This window comes from Squalius cephalus, assembly GCF_949319135.1.
Source record: "Squalius cephalus genome assembly, chromosome: 23".
NCBI classification, from domain to species: Eukaryota; Metazoa; Chordata; class Actinopteri; order Cypriniformes; family Leuciscidae; genus Squalius; species Squalius cephalus.
Window position 1 is genome coordinate 26,450,230 of NC_137144.1, and position 19,444 is coordinate 26,469,673.

At 35.6% G+C, this 19,444-nt stretch overlaps 2 protein-coding genes across 2 annotated transcripts in view; both read right to left on the reverse strand.

Moving 5' to 3' along the window:
• avpr1aa (arginine vasopressin receptor 1Aa) overlaps positions 1-19,444 on the reverse strand; it is a 675,329-nt gene that overhangs the window by 186,720 nt on the left and 469,165 nt on the right. The window lies entirely within an intron of this gene.
• Positions 1-19,444, reverse strand: part of pparab (peroxisome proliferator-activated receptor alpha b) — a 39,675-nt gene that overhangs the window by 6,931 nt on the left and 13,300 nt on the right. Inside the window, exons 3-7 of the mRNA XM_079858957.1 lie at positions 17,200-17,357; positions 10,181-10,319; positions 7,045-7,244; positions 4,305-4,514; positions 2,331-2,574 (exon numbers count right to left, since the gene is read on the reverse strand). Of these exons, the coding sequence (XP_079715083.1) occupies positions 2,331-2,574; positions 4,305-4,514; positions 7,045-7,244; positions 10,181-10,319; positions 17,200-17,357 (951 nt within the window). The remainder of the gene's footprint in view (positions 1-2,330; positions 2,575-4,304; positions 4,515-7,044; positions 7,245-10,180; positions 10,320-17,199; positions 17,358-19,444) is intronic.

Sequence of the window (19,444 nt, forward strand, 5' to 3'; positions counted from 1 at the left end):
AAACTCGTTAAATTTCTAGAAAAATGTCGAAATACAATCTTGAGAATAAACTCATTAAATTTCGAGAATAAAGTTGTGTTTCCAGAAAAAAAGTCGAAATGAAATGTAGAGAATTTTAATTTCGCATTATAACGACTTTAATCCAGGGCCAAGCAATAATAAAAAAATAAAACCATCTCGAGATTAAAGTCGTTATAATGCGAAATTAAACTCGTTAAATTTCGAGAAAAAAAGCCGAAATACAATCTTGAGAATAAACTCATTAAATATCGAGAATAAAGTCGTTGTGTTTCAAGAAAAAACTCGTTAAATTTCGAGAAAAAAGTCGAAATACAATCTTGAGAATAAACTCATTACATTTCGAGAATAAAGTCGTTGTATTTCGAGAAAAAACTCGTTCAATTTCGAGAAAAAAAACTCAAAATACAATCTTGAGAATAAACTCATTAAATTTCAAGAATAAAGTCGTTGTGTTTCGAGAAAAAAAGTCGAAATGAAATGTAGAGAATTTTAATTTCGCATTATAACGACTTTAATCTCGAGATGGTTTTATTTTTTTATTATTGCTTGGCCCTAATCCTCTTCCGTATGATTAGGTATTATAATCATTTGAAAATATATTTTAATTTAATTTTATTGCTTTTATCTGTGGCTATTATTGATTGTAGTGTATTGTTAACTCTGACTTCCAAAGTACATACTGTGTTATCCGATGTTGGTTTGTGCTATTGCACTTTTCATGTAATATGAGCCCCGTGTTTGTTTGTTTTGTTTTTGTACATTATATGTGTTTTTACAGACATGTGATGTACATTGTTGTGTAAGTGTTCAAGAAAATGCAATAAAAACAGTATTACAATAAAAAAGCTTCCAGCAAATATAAATTTGTTTAAATTTTATTCTCTCTTCAGCGATTCTGAATCAATTCTTGAAAACTTCAGCAAATACAAAATTTTTTAATCTGATTTTCTCTTCAGTGATTCTGAATCGATTCTTTAACATTTTTGTAAATATAATTTTAATTCGATTCTCTCTTCAGCGATTCTGAATCGATTCTTGAAAACTTCAGCAAATATAAAGTTTTTTAATTCGATTCTCTCTTTAGCGATTCTGAATCGATTATTGAAAACTTTGGCCGATCTGAAACACAACATAAATTATTCTAAAAATAAATCCCTGGCAAGCAAAAGCTCGTCGATTGTTTTCAATAATTATAATTATAGTTGATATTGCACAATCACAATCCAATTCTGAGATTATTCTTGATCTGTGTATTTTTACTTATTTTTAATTCATGAGTTTACCAACTCGGAATATCACATTTATTTGTGCATTTTTGTACAATTACTTTGTATATATTTAAAATAATTACAAATATAGCAAGCAAATATAACATTTTTAATTCGATTCTCTCTTCAGCGATTCTGAATCGATTCTTGAAAACTTCAGCAAATATAAAGTTTTTTAATTCGATTCTCTCTTTAGCGATTCTGAATCGATTATTGAAAACTTTGGCCGATCTGAAACACAACATAAATTATTCTCAAATAAATCCCTGGCAAGCAAAAGCTCATCGATTGTTTTCAATAATTATAATTATAATTATAGTTGATATTGCTTATTTTTAATTAATGAGTTTACCAACTCGGAATATCACATTTATTTGTGCATTTTTGTACAATTACTTTGTATATATTTAAAATAATTACAAATATAGCAAGCAAATATAAAAATTTTAATTCTATTCTCTCTTTAGCGATTCCGAATCGATTCTTGAAAACTTCAGCAAATATATATATATTTTTTTTACTCGATTCTGTCTTCAATGATTCTGAATCGATTCTGAAAACAGAAGCAAATATAAACTTTTTAATTTGATTCTGTCTTCAGTGATTCTGAATGGATTCTTGAAAACCTCAGGAAATATATATATTTTTTAATTTGATTCTCTCTTAAGCGATTCTGAATCGATTCTTGAAAACTTCAACAAATATATAAACTTTTTAAATTCGATTCTCTCTTAAGCGATTCTGAATCGATTCTTGAATCAATTATTTCTCCCACCTCTATAGTTTATTAGAATTAAAGATTTTCTACAAGAAAGGAATTATAAATGCATAAAATTCAGCTTGTGTTGCTAAAAAAGTTTTTGCTCGCATACATATAAGTAATAGTAAGTATTATAGCAAAAAAAGTAATTTTAACAGTAATTTAAAAAACAATGAAAAAAATTCAATTATTGAAATAAAAATCTATTTAAGTATATAATAAAAATATAATCTAATATATCAACATTTTATTTCAATAAAATATGAAAAGACTCAATATACCTCCACAGCAGATGATGGCAGCAACGAACAGCGCGAGGTCACTATCGTCCAGTTCGAGGGAGTTGAACTTCATGGCAAACTGAAACTTGGGCTCCATCATCTCGCTGAACGGTCGCCGTAAGCTCTTCAGAAACTCTCTGGTGATGAACCCGCTCCCGTACGCCACCAGCAGACCGTCTTTATTCATGCATGACGCCAACATGGCAAACAGCGCCTCATGGACGCCGTACTTTAATAACGTCACCTGTCGGAGAACAGACTGCGTTAGATTTAACGTGCTTATACAATGTTCATATATAAAGATCTGGGTGACAAACAGGGTTTGAAATGAACACCCGCCAAATGCTCAAATCACGAGCCAATCTGGTGTGTTACTTATGTGTACTCACTTCGCTGGGGAAGTTCGTGTGTAAGACAAATCTGTGCAGATTTAGTGCAAATTCTCAACTCTTGAGTCTTCATGATATATTAAATCCAGCATATAGCACAGAATCTGCTCATATCTGGCTGTCTTGAACACAAACGTCACTACGCAACAAATAATGACGCGCTTGTTCATTTGCATTGAAGCAATAGCGAAGATTAAAAAGCATTTGGGTAACAGAAAAGACATTGATATTTTCCAACATACATTTTTTTTAATGTTCTTTGTACTGTATTGATCTGTCCACCTAAAACACATTTTGAGATGAAAGAGGAAGGGAGGAGATGCTGGATGACAGGATTTTGTTTGAATAAGAAATGAATGTATAAAATCCAAATTTTATAATATATATACTCTACCGTTCAAAAGTTTGGGGTCAGTAAGATTTTTTAATGTTTTTAAAAGAAGTATCTTCTGCTCACCAAGGCTGCATTTATTTGATAAAAAACAATAAAAAAACAGTAATATTGTGAAATATTATGACAATTTAAAATGACTGTTTTCTATGTGAATATATAGTAAAGTGTAATTTATTCCTGTGATCAAAGCTGAATGTTCAGCATCATTACTCCAGTCTTCAGTGTCACATGATCCTCCAGAAATCACTCTAATTTGATGATTTAATGCTCAAGAAACATTCATTATTTTTATCAATGTTGAGAACAGTTGTGTACAAATTTTTTTCAAAACTCTTTGATGAATAGAAAGTTCAAAAGAACAACATTTATTTAAAATATAATCTTTTCTAACATTATAAATATCTTTACTGTAACTTTTGATCAGTTTAACTCATCCTTGATGAATGAAAGTATTGATTTATTTTATTTCTTTCCCCCAAAAATAAAATTAAAAATCTTACTGACCCCAAACCTGTGAACGGTAGTGTTTAATGTTACAAAAGCTTTAGATTTCAGATAAATGCTGTTCTTTTGAACTTTCTATTCATCATAGCATCATGAAATAAAAATGTAAATAACTGTTTTCAACATTGATAATAATCATAAATGTTTCTTGAGCATCAAATCATCATATTATAATGATTTCTGAAGGATCATGTGACACTGAAGACTGGAGTAATGATGCTGAACATTCAGCTTTGATCACAGGAATAAATTACACTTTACTGTATATTCACATAGAAAACAGCTGATTTAAATTGGAATAATATTTCACAATATTACTGTTTTTGTTTGTATTTTTAATCAAATAAATGCAGCCTTGGTGAGCAGAAGAGACTTCTTTCATAAACATTAAAAATCTTACTGACCCCAAACTTTTGAACGGTAGTGTATATATATATATATATATATATATATATATATATATATGTCTATATATATAAACTGTGTAAAAATAAAATAAAAAAAAATCTGGTTAATCTGGTTTCTTTCTCTTTTTTTGGCTAGTAAAAGTTCTAAATGGCCTGTAACTTAAAAATTTTGTAGCCAAATTGGCCGGTGAGTGAAAAAGTAAATTTCAAACCCTGAATGTTCACATTATAAAGATCTGGGTGACTAGCTTAAAGAGTTTACATGGTGCGATGCACTAACCTGGTCATTTAGGTCCAGGTCTGAGAAGCCTGGCACGGATTTGGCGAACTCCGTCAGCTCAGTGACCGTCTCCACCGAGGTGCACTGGCAGCAGTGAAATATCCGAACCTCGGCGTCCTTGTTCAGCAGCCCTCCGGAAGAGCCCACCATCTTCGCCACGAACGTCTGTTCGGCCAACTGCAGCGTCTCCATGTCGTGGATCACGAAAGGCTATACAAAACAATGAGAATGAAGCATAAGAATAAACTATAGAGTGCATTCTTCAGATACAGCGCTTTCCACAATACACTTCTACGCCAGATGACCATTTCTAGAGTAACGGTGGCAGATGGGCACTGACAAATGTAATTCAATAAAATAAACAATGAAATTAAATATAAAAATATAGATATACTGTAGATATGTCCCGCCCCAACATTGAGTTTCAATACTTTGAAAGATTGAAATTCAATAAAATCAATAATAAAAAAATAAATAGAATAAAAATTAGTGCTGCCAAACTGATTAATCGTGACTAACATACAAAGTTAGTAAATATAGATGTGTGTATAAATACATAAATATATATATACATACACACACATTCATATAGATATATCTATTGTATATATATTTACAAACTTTTTGTTTAAATGCGATAAATCACGATTAATCGATTTGACAGCACTAATAAAAAGGTATATTATATGCATATATATACTATATATGTATATATATATATATATATATACACACACACATACTGTATATATATGTAGCCTATATGTTTAGATCCAATTAATCACTTTTCATCGATTTTACAGCACTGATAAAAATTGAATAAAAAAATATATATATATACCCAACTTCACTTCAGTAATAAAAATAAGTAATAAAATAACATAAAAATAATAAAAACAATAAAATAAAAACAATAAAATAAAAACAATAACATTATGATTGATATTATTATTATTATGTGTATATGTAACAGACTCAGCTTCCTGTTTTAATACTTTCTAAACTGTCAAGCCAATTCATTGTATCACTATGTAATTGTGTTTCACGAGGACAATACATTATCAGCATCTTCTTTACACAACCTGATTAAGTTCAGATGATGGCATTTGTTGCCTAAAACTCAAGCCGCTCCCCGCCTCCACAAGAGAGGTCGACATGACACCCCGAGAGGCTCGTGAGAGAACAAGCGTACTGTGAGAGATGAAAGACTCGTCTTAATTCAGCCGCTCTCACTCCCGACAGCTGGCCCGTGTCCTGCAGAGCTCAGAACCAACAACCAGGCTAGTGTTACAGATGCACGTCTGAGGTGGACCCATCCTTACACTGACATACATCCACACCCAGGCAGGATTCTATGCAACAAGGTCCACTATACACCCCTGCCCCATGGCCTCGTGTCACACACAGCCTCATCAATAAGAGATCGGTTTTATTGATGGGCTTTGTGCTTTATAAGAAGGTAGAGACACAGGAAACTGTGTAAACATGCACTGACCATGCGCAATAGCTCAAACCTGAAAAATCATTTGTAAATCATTTGATCTTGGCATGACATGCTGCCTTAAAATAGTTTTAAAAGGTTGTACAGACAGACAAACAACATCTAACATAGACTGAGTGCTAAGGTGTTCTAAGTGGTTGCTAGGGTGTTGCTAAGGTGATCTGAATGGTTGCTAGGCCATTGTTATGTGTTTCAAAGGTGTGCTGGGTTGTTATTAGGCCATTGCTAAGGTGTTCTGTGTGGTTGCAAGGGCATTGCTAAGGTGGTGTAGGTTGTTGCTAGGCCATTTCTATGTGGTTGCAAAGATGTTCTGAATGGTTGCTCTGTTGTTGCTAAGGCATTGGGTGGTTGCTAGGCCATTGCTACGGTGTTCTGGGTGGTTAATAGGATATGTGGTTGTAAAGGTGTTCAGGGTTGTTCCTAGGGCATTGCTAAGGTGTTCTGTGTTTTTGCTAGGCCAACGGTGAGGTGTTCTGGGTGGTTGTTAGCCCATTGCTAAGGTGTTTTGAGGGGTTGCTAAGGTGGACTGAGTGACTGGTAGGACATTGCTATGCTGTTGCTAGGGCGTTGGTAGAGTGTTCTGGATGGTTGCTAGGTAGTATCAAGGGTGTTATGGGTTGTTAGGATGTTACTAAGGTGTTCTGAATGGTGATAGGGTGTTGCTAAGGTGGTCTGAGTGGCTACTAGGACATTGCTATGCTGTTGCTAGGGCGTTGCTTAAGTGTTCTGTATGGTTGCAAAGCAGTACCTAGGGTGTTCTGGGTTGTTTGGGGCATTGTTCTGAATGGTTGCTAGGGTATTGCTAAGGTGGTCTGAGTGGCTGGTATGACATTGCTATGCTGTTGCTAGGGCATTGCTAAAGTGTTCTGGATGGTTGCTAGGGTGTTCTGGGTTGTTAGGGTGTTGCTAAGTTGTTCCGAATGGTTGCTAGGGTATTGCTAAGGTGGTCTGAGTGGCTGGTATGACATTGCTATGCTGTTGCTAGGGCACTGCTTAAGTGTTCTGGATGGTTGCTAGGGTGTTCTGGGTTGTTACGATGTTGCTAAGTTGTTCCGAATGGTTGCTAGGGTATTGCTAAGGTGGTTTGAGTGGCTGGTATGACATTGCTATGCTGTTGCTAGGGCATTGCTAAAGTGTTCTGGGTTGTTAGGGTATGCCTTTTTTTGTGCCACTGCCCTTCAAACGATCTGTGCACGTCACTGTTGCTTGGATGACTTACGCATAGCAGGATTCTCTTACCGGCGTGCTCGTCTTGCCCGTCAAGATAGTCCGTGCTTTGCATTTGTTCATGTTGAAGTTCTTCATGTAGGCCTCGTAGATCTGCTTGGCCAGGGTTTTTTGATCGGCCAGCTGCGGGTCCTCGACCTCTCGTTCTCCTGTTAGGATCTCCGCCTTCAACCTCAGCTTCTCCGATTGTGGCATTCGCCCAAAGCGGATCGCTGTTCGAGGGATTATAAGGAAACTTATAGATAACACCCAAACCAACATCCCATGTAAGAACTGATGCTCCCCCTGTAGGAAGCTCACTGTATTTTGGAACAAAGCCGATTCCTGACATGTTTCTGCATATCTGAAATCTCAGCAGTAATATGTGGATATAATCTGACGTTTAGTTCTTAAAATCCTTCCAAGAGCGCAAATCACAAAGAAATACTCTTTTACTGCTAGATCTACAGCTGTGTGACTTACTTGGCACAACGTTCAGCAAGCTTTTGTTCAATATCCCTAATAATTCTAAACTTGTCAAGCCAATTAATTGTGTCACTATGCAATTGTGTTTCACAAGGACAATACATTATCAGATGTACAGCATTTTCTTTACACAACCTGATTAAGTTCAGATGGCATTTGCTCCAAACGGCTGTAAATCTTCACTCTGCGGATTCTCTTGCAAAACAACCACATGCGCCGCTGATCACGGATGATTAATATTTGCTGAAATCCAAGGCCACTGTGTACAAATTTTGTCAGATCAGGATGTCTGGTGCCTTAGAAACTCGCCCAGAGGAATTGAGTAACACAAGTTTCAATCTGGCCCGAGTTCAAATGGAGTTTGATGGTGTAATTAGACAGACAAGAGCAGCGGTGGGCATCGTCAGTGTTTTAGAAACTAGCGTGTTTTGGATAGTTGTGAGGTGGTTTCTAACTGTCTCTATTGTCAGTGGTATATATTGCACTCAAATGCGGACATCTTTAGTACCTGAAATGCAATCCTCTCACAGACGGCACAATCCCCAACAGCTAATGAGCTTAAAGTCCCGGCCTGTAAAGCTCCAGTGCTTGAAACACAGACCCACGTTCCAAAAACATTCACCAAACATTTGCATGCTATGAACTATATGCATTGCTACGGCAATGTTAAGATCACAAAATAGCTGTTTTCTATGTGAATTTGTTAAACTGTAATTTATTCCTGTGATCAAAGCTGAATTTTCAGCATCATTACTCCAGAATATGATGATTTGCTGCTCAAGATTTGTTAAAAGATTCCAATCTCTATTTAAACACCCATACGATCTCATTCCTAAATGACAAAAAAAAAAAATCTGTAATACTATTATTCATATTATCACAGAAGTAGTGGAATAAAAGTGTATAGTTCGGATGTAAACACTGATGTCTACGAAAGCGATGAAAATAGAGAAAGTAACTTATCGCTTCAAATAACGATTGTATCAATTACAGAGTTACACCAGTAGGTGGCGACAAGTGACTGTTAAAAAATGTATTTGTCATTGAATTATTCATTCAGGTGATTCGTACAAAAATGTTGATTCATCCAGTAATGAAACAAGTTAAGTATTTATGAGTGAGTCATTGAATCATTCATTCAACCCATTTTTTTTTTTTAAATTATTCATTCAGATTAATTAAACATTTAAGACTGCAGCAATGAACATTTAGTCAGAACCTCTAGTAAATTACACGTTATTTTGTTTAGTTGCCTATTCAGAATCATGATCTCTGTTTGAAACAAAAAAATTGTGATTCTCAATCGATCCATTCATCGATTCAGTGATACATTTTTATCAGGATTTCTTGATGATTAGAAAGTTGTAAAGAACAGCATTTATTTGAAACAGAAATCTTTTGTAACATTATAAATATCTTCACTGCCACTTTTAATCAATTTAATGCATTCACGTTGATTTTTAGTCATTTTTGAACAACAACTCCTGCAGTCCCACATGTAAAAAGGTGCAACATGAGGGTGAATAAATGATGACAGAACTTTCATTTTTCTGTGAACTATCACTTTAAAGTCAATCATTTTATCCCTTAAAACTCATCTTTGAAACGACATATTGAAACGTTTTTTCCCTTGGAAAAAAATTCTTCGTGCCTTAAAATATCTTGAATGTAACTCGACACCCTTGCCTCATTTAGTATACGCGGTTCTATGAATATGCAAATGAGCCCCGCCTCCACTCACTCACTCAGCTCAGAGATCCACTGGTTGACGATCACACGTTGATCTGATTGGTTACAAGGTAGTTTGTGACATCAGAAACACCTGCGATTTCAAAGCGTGTTTTTGAGACTGTCTTTGGTTCACTGCAGTTTTAAGGAGGAAATACTCAGCAATGGTGTTGACCTATGAATTTACACATGGTTTGACTTAAAGCATATTAAAAACACCACATAGACATATAAACAACATTAAAAGCTTGATTTTCAAGCACTTTACAAGCACTTTATGCTACTTTATGCTGGTTAGGTCTAATACTCCAGCGTTTGGAGATAACAGGAATGCTGCTGGTTTTAACTTTCACTGGGATGAGCAGATCTGAAGCAGATGCCTATTCTAAAGTAAGCGTGCAATGGCACATATGTTTATATCAGCTTACGACATGAAAGATAAACCACTTTAATAAGAAAAAGAATGGGACAACCGATATCCGTTTCTTTAGTCTCTATTCCAACACATTTCATATTTAGTATTTCCATCAAAAGGACCAAAAAATATAAAAGCATCTAATTTTAGCAGCTAACCTACATCGCTGTGAGGAATAGGGCTCGGGTGATCACGCCTCGCTGTGTGTTTTCAAGTGTACATGGTTCGGGTTACGGACTTCGACCATAGCACGATTTCAGCACATGCCTTTGCTGGTCATAAAGTCTGTGCTAGATGAGCGGTTCAGCACAGCGGGCCTCATGAAAGATAACCTTTGACTCTAGACTGAAAACAATGCAATGCAACAATGCAAGTCAATGCACTGATATCTCAAGGACAAAGACTTGCTCATTTAGTCAAAGATTATCCAGAACGTTAACCTTGAGGAAGATCACTGGCCAGTGTTGTACTGGTTTCCATGAGATACAATTACCATAAAATTAGGGCTGTGTGTTTGAGATGCAAGTTTGTCATACATACCATTGTGGGACATGCCCACGGACAGGCACTTCTGAAAGCGACAGTATTGGCACTTGTTTCGGTTCCTCTTTTGGATCTTACAGCGGCGTTCACACTTATCATACTCCAGTTTGAGGCGAATGGTCCGACGGAAGAAACCCTACAAAGTGGGAGAAACAGAAATCCAGTTTGATTCTGAGAAAAACACCAAATTACACATATTTTTAAAGGTCAGGTCATTGCTTGTTTTAAGTGTCTGTCCTGTTCTGTACACTTTAAAGACCTGTACACTCTATTACAACGGGACAGAAAATTATGTACACAATCTAAACCAGGCGCTTCTCCAAATAGGCTGGCAGGACATTCGAAGGTTGTGTTTGTCCTCATTTGTCCTTGGATCCGTCGGGGTTTCCTCTCTTGGAAACACAGCTTCTGCCTTCCAGGCATAGTGACAGAGATTCAAAATAGGAATGAGGTTGATAATTCGACCCATGAGGATCACATCCTTAACATTAGCGAAGAACAGTATGATAATGGTAAGGGAAAATACATCAAAATACAGTTTTTCTTGCTGGAAAAGCATTGAAAAAAATGTTTGTATATTAAATAACCATGTTGCAATGCATAGTTTGGGATTATTCAGTGAATTAAATATTTTATAAATGAAAATGAATATTGCTTTAATATAAAACTAAATTAAAATATAGTAAAGATAGCTGCACAAATACACTACAATGGTAGTGTATATCCGCAGTAAGCACATAAAAGCACATTGCACTATTTATATTGTCACACCACATAATCCTAACTAACATTCATATTCGAAACAGGGCTGTCGCGATTCCTCGATTAAATTCCTTGATAAAATCCTTGATTGCAATTTACTTGTGTCTGCAAAATACCAGAAGCTGCGGATTCTACGGACGAGAATCCACGAACTGCATTATTAGACCGTTTTATAAGGCTGCAAGATATATTTAAATCTTTTAAAAATCATAGTTTTGCATAGTGCTTTTGTGAAATCACTAAGTCTGTGATTTAATGAAATAAATATATGCGCCGCGGATTTCAGAGTGAAGCGCGGTTCTTTAATTATTCACACGTGTGCTGGTTACGCGTTTCAGCAACTCGGTTAACAATAGGGATGAATTAGCCAGGACGTCCCGTATTTTGGGTCTAATTTATTTGTCCCGATTAAATAGACTGCTACGCTGATCTAACCACTGACTGATACAACAGCAACACGACACTTGAGAATGATCACGACACTGCATCATCCAATCACAGCGCACACTCACGCGCATCAGACCATACGAATAACAAACTCTAAATTGAGAATGAATTATTCTTTTGGGACAAATTATTGTTTGATTTGCGAACAGAATCCTCTGCTGTCTGGTCGCTCCCGGTTCGATCCGGAGATTCCGGACTCGCGCTAACGGCAAATCCCTTTCACTGTCCGGCCAGGTTTTGATTTCGGCAAATCAGTTTTGGTGAATTCAAACAACGTGATTATTGTTCATGAGTCCAACATCCAGCCACGCAACAAAACATGAAATCTTCCTGAGGGAAAAGCATGCTATTACTTTCTTTAATTTCTTTAAAATGTAGTGTATACACTCTAAAAATTGCTGGGTTGTTTCAACCCAACTTTGTGTCAAATACAGACAAACTCAGCCGTTGGGTTAAATTTTTAAATTACATTTTTAACCCAACGTTTGGGTTTGTCCATATTTGACCCAAAGTTGGGTTAAAACAACCCAGCATTTTTTAGAGTGATAATGTTACAAAAGCTTTCTATTTCAGATAAATGCTATTATTTTGAACTATGGCTTGTGTGTAATGTGACTTTTTTTGTGTGACCTTAAAATTCGTTTTAGAATTAAATTGTACATAAATAGGTTAAGCAAAACAAATGTGTTTATATCTGAGAAAATTTTAAACACATACGAAACCTGAAATGACATATACTGTGTGATACAGTACAAATATTTTGAGTGTCCCTTATTTTCCTTTAAAGAACCACGATTGTCCCGCATTTTTCTTTTCTGAAGTTGGCAACCCTAGTTAACAAACCCCATTTTGTGTTGCTTATAACGTTCATCTGGGGAAACAACGTGCATCATTTCTCCAGATTTGTAACGTAAATCACTTATAAACCCTCTGCAACACAGGAGAATACATCAATATATTTCGAAATATGCGAATTGTTGTTTAAATTTTTTTCGGATTACTCGATTAATCGTCAAAATAATCAACCGATTATAAAATGAATCATTAGTGACAGCCCTTTTTGAACATATTTGACGATTAACCTCTGCTGCAACGGCCAGCATCGCCATATAACCATTTGAAACCTTGATATCAAAGTGTTATTCTCCTCAGTATCCCTGGAAATAACAAACAGGCCAGATCCGAATGTCGTAAATGCATCCAAAGCATGAAATCAAGCGGCTTGCACAATCTGGCAAAGCGATGAAGACGGCCAGCGGTTTGCCAGCGAGAGCAGAGACTCAAAGTGCAGGCTGGCAAGAAGGGAAGGGGTTGTAAAAACTAATGGATGTTGCTTCACACATATTGAGCCATTTTTGTCCCTGGAAACACTGTTTCGAAAGGGAGATTATACAGAGGGAGATGGAGAGGAAGAGGAGGAGAGGTTGAGTCGAGGACAGAAACGCGGGAGGTGTTGGTCCCGCTGGAAGACGACGTGCTCCGGACCGCATGTTCCTCAACCGGCCAAATCACGGGCATCTAACGTGACCGAGCAGATGGAGGCGCAGGGGAGTGAGTTATGAAATCAGGAGTTATGGCTCTAAAATCTGATTCAGTGAGCTAACTTTTGCTGTAAAGCACATCCAATAAATTCTATATTATTATTAACATATGCACCAGTGCTACAACTTTCTGTCTAATCATTTGCTAACAAACAAGTATTCATTACTTCAGTGAGCTCTTTGTTTCTGCCTTAAATTTTTACATTGTTTAAATTAATACATTTTTCGCTAACTGTAATTTGTATATGTACATTTCTGAAATACATAACTAAGACAGTTTCCACTGATAACAGTATAATGTGGACTCATGCATTTTCTGTAAAGCTGCTTTGAAACGATGTGTATTGTGAAAGCGCTATACGACAAATGTGAATTGAATTGAATTGGATATTAGGGGTGGTAATGAGTGCACTTATATCTAAAGGCCATTCACACTAAGGACGATAACTATATCGGTAACGATAAAGATATAGTTCTAAAAAAAATTCTAAATATAAAAGAATAGCAGAGTTCGCAGCACAACTATAACGATATTGTTGAAATCACGTTTTTTTCCAGCTGATAAACGATAAAAACACTGACAGCCGATCAGAATCCACCTGACTTTAAAGAGTTTGAGCATTTAAAGTGGCAGACGACAAAACTGCAGATAATGGTGTGGACGCTAATATAGTAATCGATATAGTTATCGTTCTTGGTGTGAACCTGAACGGGCCTTAAAGCTACACTGTGTAATTTTTAAAGTTGATTCTTAGCAAAAAACACTTTGTTCTTTCAAAATGATATGTGCTCATTAATGTGTAATTACTTCTACCAACTAATCAAGTATTCTCGTAAGCGTAGAATCTGCCATTTAGAAAACATACGAGTGAGTCGCTCGAATGGCGGCAGCCATGTTGCGCCTCCATCTTGAAAATACATTAGCCAAAGAGGGACATACCTGGAAATTCAAGCTTCGTCTTTCGTGTTTTTACACTCAGTGGCGCCGTGACGAATGCGAGGGGGAGATTACTCACGACTGCCGGCAGATTTGAAATAATACGGCCACCATAGGAGTTAAAACGCCCTCGGCATGGGAGGGGCTAGAAAGTAATATTCAGTTGGTAGTCATAAACAATTTCACCGCTAGATGGGAGAAAATCCTACACAGTGTAGCTTTAAAGGGATAGTTCACTTTGAAATTAAATTTTGGTATGTTTTAGCTTACCTCAAGGGCATCCAAGATGTAGGTGTCTTTTTTTCCGCAGTAGTTTTAATTTTGATATTTTTAGGTCAAACCGTTCTTGTCTGTCAGTCCTATAATGCACGTCTATGGTCATGGTCTCAAAGAGCATGCACAGAGTCCAAATTAAAACAATTCCCCATCGTCCAAATTAAACAATTCCCCATCGTAAGTGCACATTGATGGCCTAAGACACGAAACGAGCGGTTTGTGTGAGAAAACGAACAGTATTTATATCGTTTTTACCTCTTGTAACACAGCCACGTCCAAGTGATCTGGTGCAGACTGGTGCATAGATATATATACACTAGATGTCGCCTTGGCTACGGCAGTTCATTGGAACGAATGTCTTTAAGGCGACATCTAGTGTATATATATCTATGCACCAGTCTGCGTACACGTCACACACCAGGAAGCGCGCGTGCCCTCAGATCACTTGGACGTGGTTGTGTTATAAGAGGTAAAAACGATATAAATACTGTTCGTTTTCTCACACAAACCGCTCGTTTCGTGTCTTAGGCCATCAATGTGCACTTACGATGGGGAATTGTTTAATTTGGACGATGGGGAATTGTTTAATTTGGACTCTGTGCATGCTCTTTGAGACAGTGACCACAGACCTGCATTATATGACTGACAGACAAGAACGGTTTGACCTAAAAATATCAAAATTGAAACTACTGCGGAAAAAAAGACACCTACATCTTGGATGCCCTTGAGGTAAGCTAAAACATACCAAAATTTAATTTCAAAGTGAACTATCCTTTTAAGAGTGCTTCATTATGAATATCTGAAAATTTCTAGACAAGCGCATTTGAGGTATTTTTCTCTTTTTCTAAGCATCATTGCTGATGACATCATAGATCTGAATTCACACTAATGCCGTTTTCACATTTCAGACTTCAATTATGAAGTTTTCGGGAATCATTGATGCATCGGAGAATCATTTTATCTCCCACCTTTAATTAATATGCAATGCAATTATGTCTCGACGACAAAACCAGTCACAAGGGTCAATTTTTTTAAATCGACATGTATACATCTTCTGAAAGCTGAATAAATAAGCTTTCCATTGATGTATGGTTTGTTAGGATAGGACAATATTTGGCCAAGATACAACTATTGGAAATCTGGAATCTGAGGGTGCAAAAAAATCGAAACATTGAGAAAATCTCCTTTAAAGTTGTTCATTTATGTTCGAGATTGTGCTGCATTCACTCACAGAAATACATGTTTTATATATTTACGGTAGGAAATTTACAAAATATCTTCATGGAACATGATCTTTACTTAATATCCTAATGATTTTTGGCATAAAAGAAAAATCGATAATTTTGACCCATACAATGTGTTGTTGGCTATTGCCACTAATATACCCGTGCGACTCGTGACTGGTTTTGTGATCCAGGGTCACATATATATTATTACGTAATATAATTTTATTGTACTCTCTGGTCCAGAGTGTGAGTCTAATGAAATGCGCTTTACATGCTCTTACTCCACAGTATTAGAAATGAGTATAAATAAGTATATAAGCCTGTATAAACGATACACACTTTATTTAACCCCTACTAAAGCATGCTGACCTCTGCAGCTGTGTCCCTCTGGCCTGGCTCAAGCGGTCACATAACTTACACAGGACGGGACGAGGACGCACCTGTTGCCCGTGTTTTAACATCAGGGTCAAGGCCAGAGCTTGACAGGCCTACTGTAAGTCGGGTGACAAATGAATAAATAGCTTCCAGCGTTTCTTTGCGATCAGAGAGCATTGTGGGGGTGGAGCAAGTTATGAAGTGAGGTGTCAAAATATACAGGACCATAAAGATGAGCATGTCATGAGAGATGCAGTGCAAGCATTAGTTATCGGTTTGATCAATGTTCGTTAACGATGGCACTGTCAACTGATTTTTAATAATAATAATATTGATTTAATAATAATAATTAATTAATAAATACATATTATTATTATTATTGTTATTAATAGTGCTCAACCGCAATAGTGATATCAATAGTGCTTTTTTTAAAAGCCGATATTTTAGAGAGCAGGGTGGCCGATATAAAGCCAATAAATGTATAATTAACATATATGTATATATAAACATTTAAACATAAAAATATATATAAACATATAAACATTTAATATATATAAAAAGATAAACTAATCTGCCAATATCTAAAAAATGTCCAATATCGGCCGATATATCAGTCGGACACTAATTATTAATGTATTATAGTATATTTACCCATTACATGTTAAGTTTTGATTGATGTAGTTTAATGATTATTGAAAATAAAAAAGACTAAACAAAAAAAACATACATTCTGCATAGTAGTTATCAGGTAAATATTGTGATAATATATGAAAACATCCTACTTTGACATCATTGATAAATAATTATAATAATAAACTATATATATATATATATATATATCTATAGCACATATTATTTGCAAGAAACAACTGGCTCCAGTATTAGTTATAAAATAGAAATAACAACCGATTTCTGGAAAAAAAAGGGTCTTTCTGGCCTTCATTCAGCTCTTAGACATTAAAACACATGTAAACACATCTGTGGTAAGAACACAGCAATTTTTCTGACAGCAATATTATGACTAATGTGTCCTTTAGACACAGATCTGAGGGCAAAACATCCTCAATGACCTTTAGTGAGGCCGGTTTTCTGCTCAGAGCCAATCAGGAGAGTGCGTCCTGGGGCTCGAACAGGCCGTCAGTGCATGTGAGAGCAGTTATACAGAAAAACAAGGAAGCACAGAGGATTGAGCCAAACAAAACAACAAAACATACTCTCAGCTAAGCTTACGCTACTCCTACATCATACGTCATGCGTCGGGTCAGAGGTCACTCTTCCGCCGGAAGTAGACACGTGTACGGCCGTTACCGGAAGCCAGTGATTATAGTTTATAAAGTTATAAATCTGGATATTTTTCTTACAAAAACGCATAGCTGCGCTTCAGAAGGCCTTTATTAACCCCTGGAGTAAATTATGGGTTCATTTTCATTTTTGGGTGAACACCGGTCTCACCTTGCAGCCTTCACATGCGTGAACTCCATAGTGGTATCCTGACGCGCGGTCCGAGCACACGCGGCACTCCAGGTTCAGAGAGGTGGAGGTGAACTCTTCTGGTCCCGTCGGGCCACCGTACACACATGACGACGGGCTGGACGCAGGAGTCAGGGCATCTACACGAGTGAGCAAACAAATGTGCACACTTAAAAATGATCTAAATCACGACTAGAAAGTCACTCATTCAACAAAACAAAAAACAAATATGCACACTTGAAAATGATCTATAAGGGAATTAGAAAATCAATGTCATTCAATAGAATAGAATAAAAAATAGAATTAAAAAAAATTAAATAAATAAAAATGACAAAGAAACACACTAAAATAAATACAATCCGTACGATCCATCCTCATATACACAACCGAGTTTGGGCTAAGATTTTTTAATGTTTATGATTTTCTGCTCACCAAGGCAATTTATTTGATTAAAAAAATCAGTAAAATCAGAAATATTGTGAAATATTATTATAATTTAAAATAAGGGTTTTCTGTGTGAATATATAGTAAACTGTAATTTATTCCTGTGATCAAAGCTGAATTTTCAGCATCATTACTCCAGTCTTCAGAGTCACATGATCCCAATATGATGATTCAGATTTAATGATCAAGAAACAATTCTGATTATTATTAAGTACATACATTATAAGTACATACACACACATATACAAAGCTTTGCAGTGTAATAACAAAGAGAGTAGTGTGAAATTACTATTAGTCTTCTAGTAATCAATAAAATACTTCAAAATCTTTACATTTGACAACATTTTATGACCAAACATTAAGCCAAAGCCACCTGTTTACCTCCTTGTGAGAAATCCAATTCACTGCTCTGACTTTCTGCTGCTTCATCATCACACATTTCCATGATGTCACTTCCTCATTTCTCATGTATGGTGTTTTAACCTCAACACTACAGCACTATTCAACCACAGCAGCAGGTTATGATTCTGAAACAAATCATTTCTGCCCTTGAGGTTTCAATTTAGGAATGTGAAGTTTGTTCACAGAAATAATACGGATTCCATTGAGCTTCTAGAAGTGAAAACTAGGTCAGACATTCCAGAACCACAAGATTAACCAAAAACTGCAACACAACAAGGTCTAAAAGGTCAAATGTGTCAAATGATTCTAGATAATTTGCACATACATAACATCTGATAAATCAGTGGAATATGCGCTGAAAGCAATAAGGAAACACCTTCATTTTCTGCCTGACAGCATATTAAAGTTATTATGCTGCATAATAACCACAACATTCTCTATGCAAGTACATGAAGGCAAAAACATGTTGAACTACTTTAAAACAATTTTTAACAAGAATTTTTTGTTGTTTGCCAATAAAAAAATATCTAAACATCCCATTATGAGATATGACGATGAAAAAAACCTTTCTTTGGGATAATATTTCTTTCATATATCTTATGTTTTTATGATATTGGCAAATTGTTTCTCTTAATTTTTTTTTCATAAGCATAAGTCTAACAAAATTTAAATGCTAACAATATGTTAGCAAAGCAATAACATCTGCATTTGCATTCTTATGTAGAGTAGTTCCTGGTTTTATTATTTGCAAATCAGCTGCAAATGTAATGTAATGTAATGTAATGTAATGTAATGTAATGTAATGTAATGTAATGTAATACAATGCAATGTAATGTAATGTAATGTAATGCAATGCAATGCAATGTAATGTAATGTAATGTAATGTAATGCAATGCAATGTAATGTAATGTAATGTAATGCAAAGTCATGCAAAGTAATGCAATGCAATGTAATGTAATGTAATGTAATGTAATGTAATGCAATGCAATGCAATGTAATGTAATGTAATTCAATGCAATACAATGCAATGCAATGCAATGTTATGTAATGCAATGCAAAGTCATGCAAAGTAATGCAATGCAATGTAATGTAATGTAATGTAATGTAATGCAATGCAATGCAATGTAATTCAATGCAATACAATGCAATGCAATGCAATGCAATGTAATGTAATGTAATGCAATGCAAAGTCATGCAAAGTAATGCAATGCAATGTAATGTAATGTAATGCAATGCAAAGTCATGCAAAGTAATGTAATGCAATGTAATGCAATGCAATGTAATGTAATGTAATGTAATGTAATGTAATGTAATGCAATGTAATGCAATGTAATGCAATGTAATGCAATGCAAAGTAATGCAATGCAATGCAATGCAATGC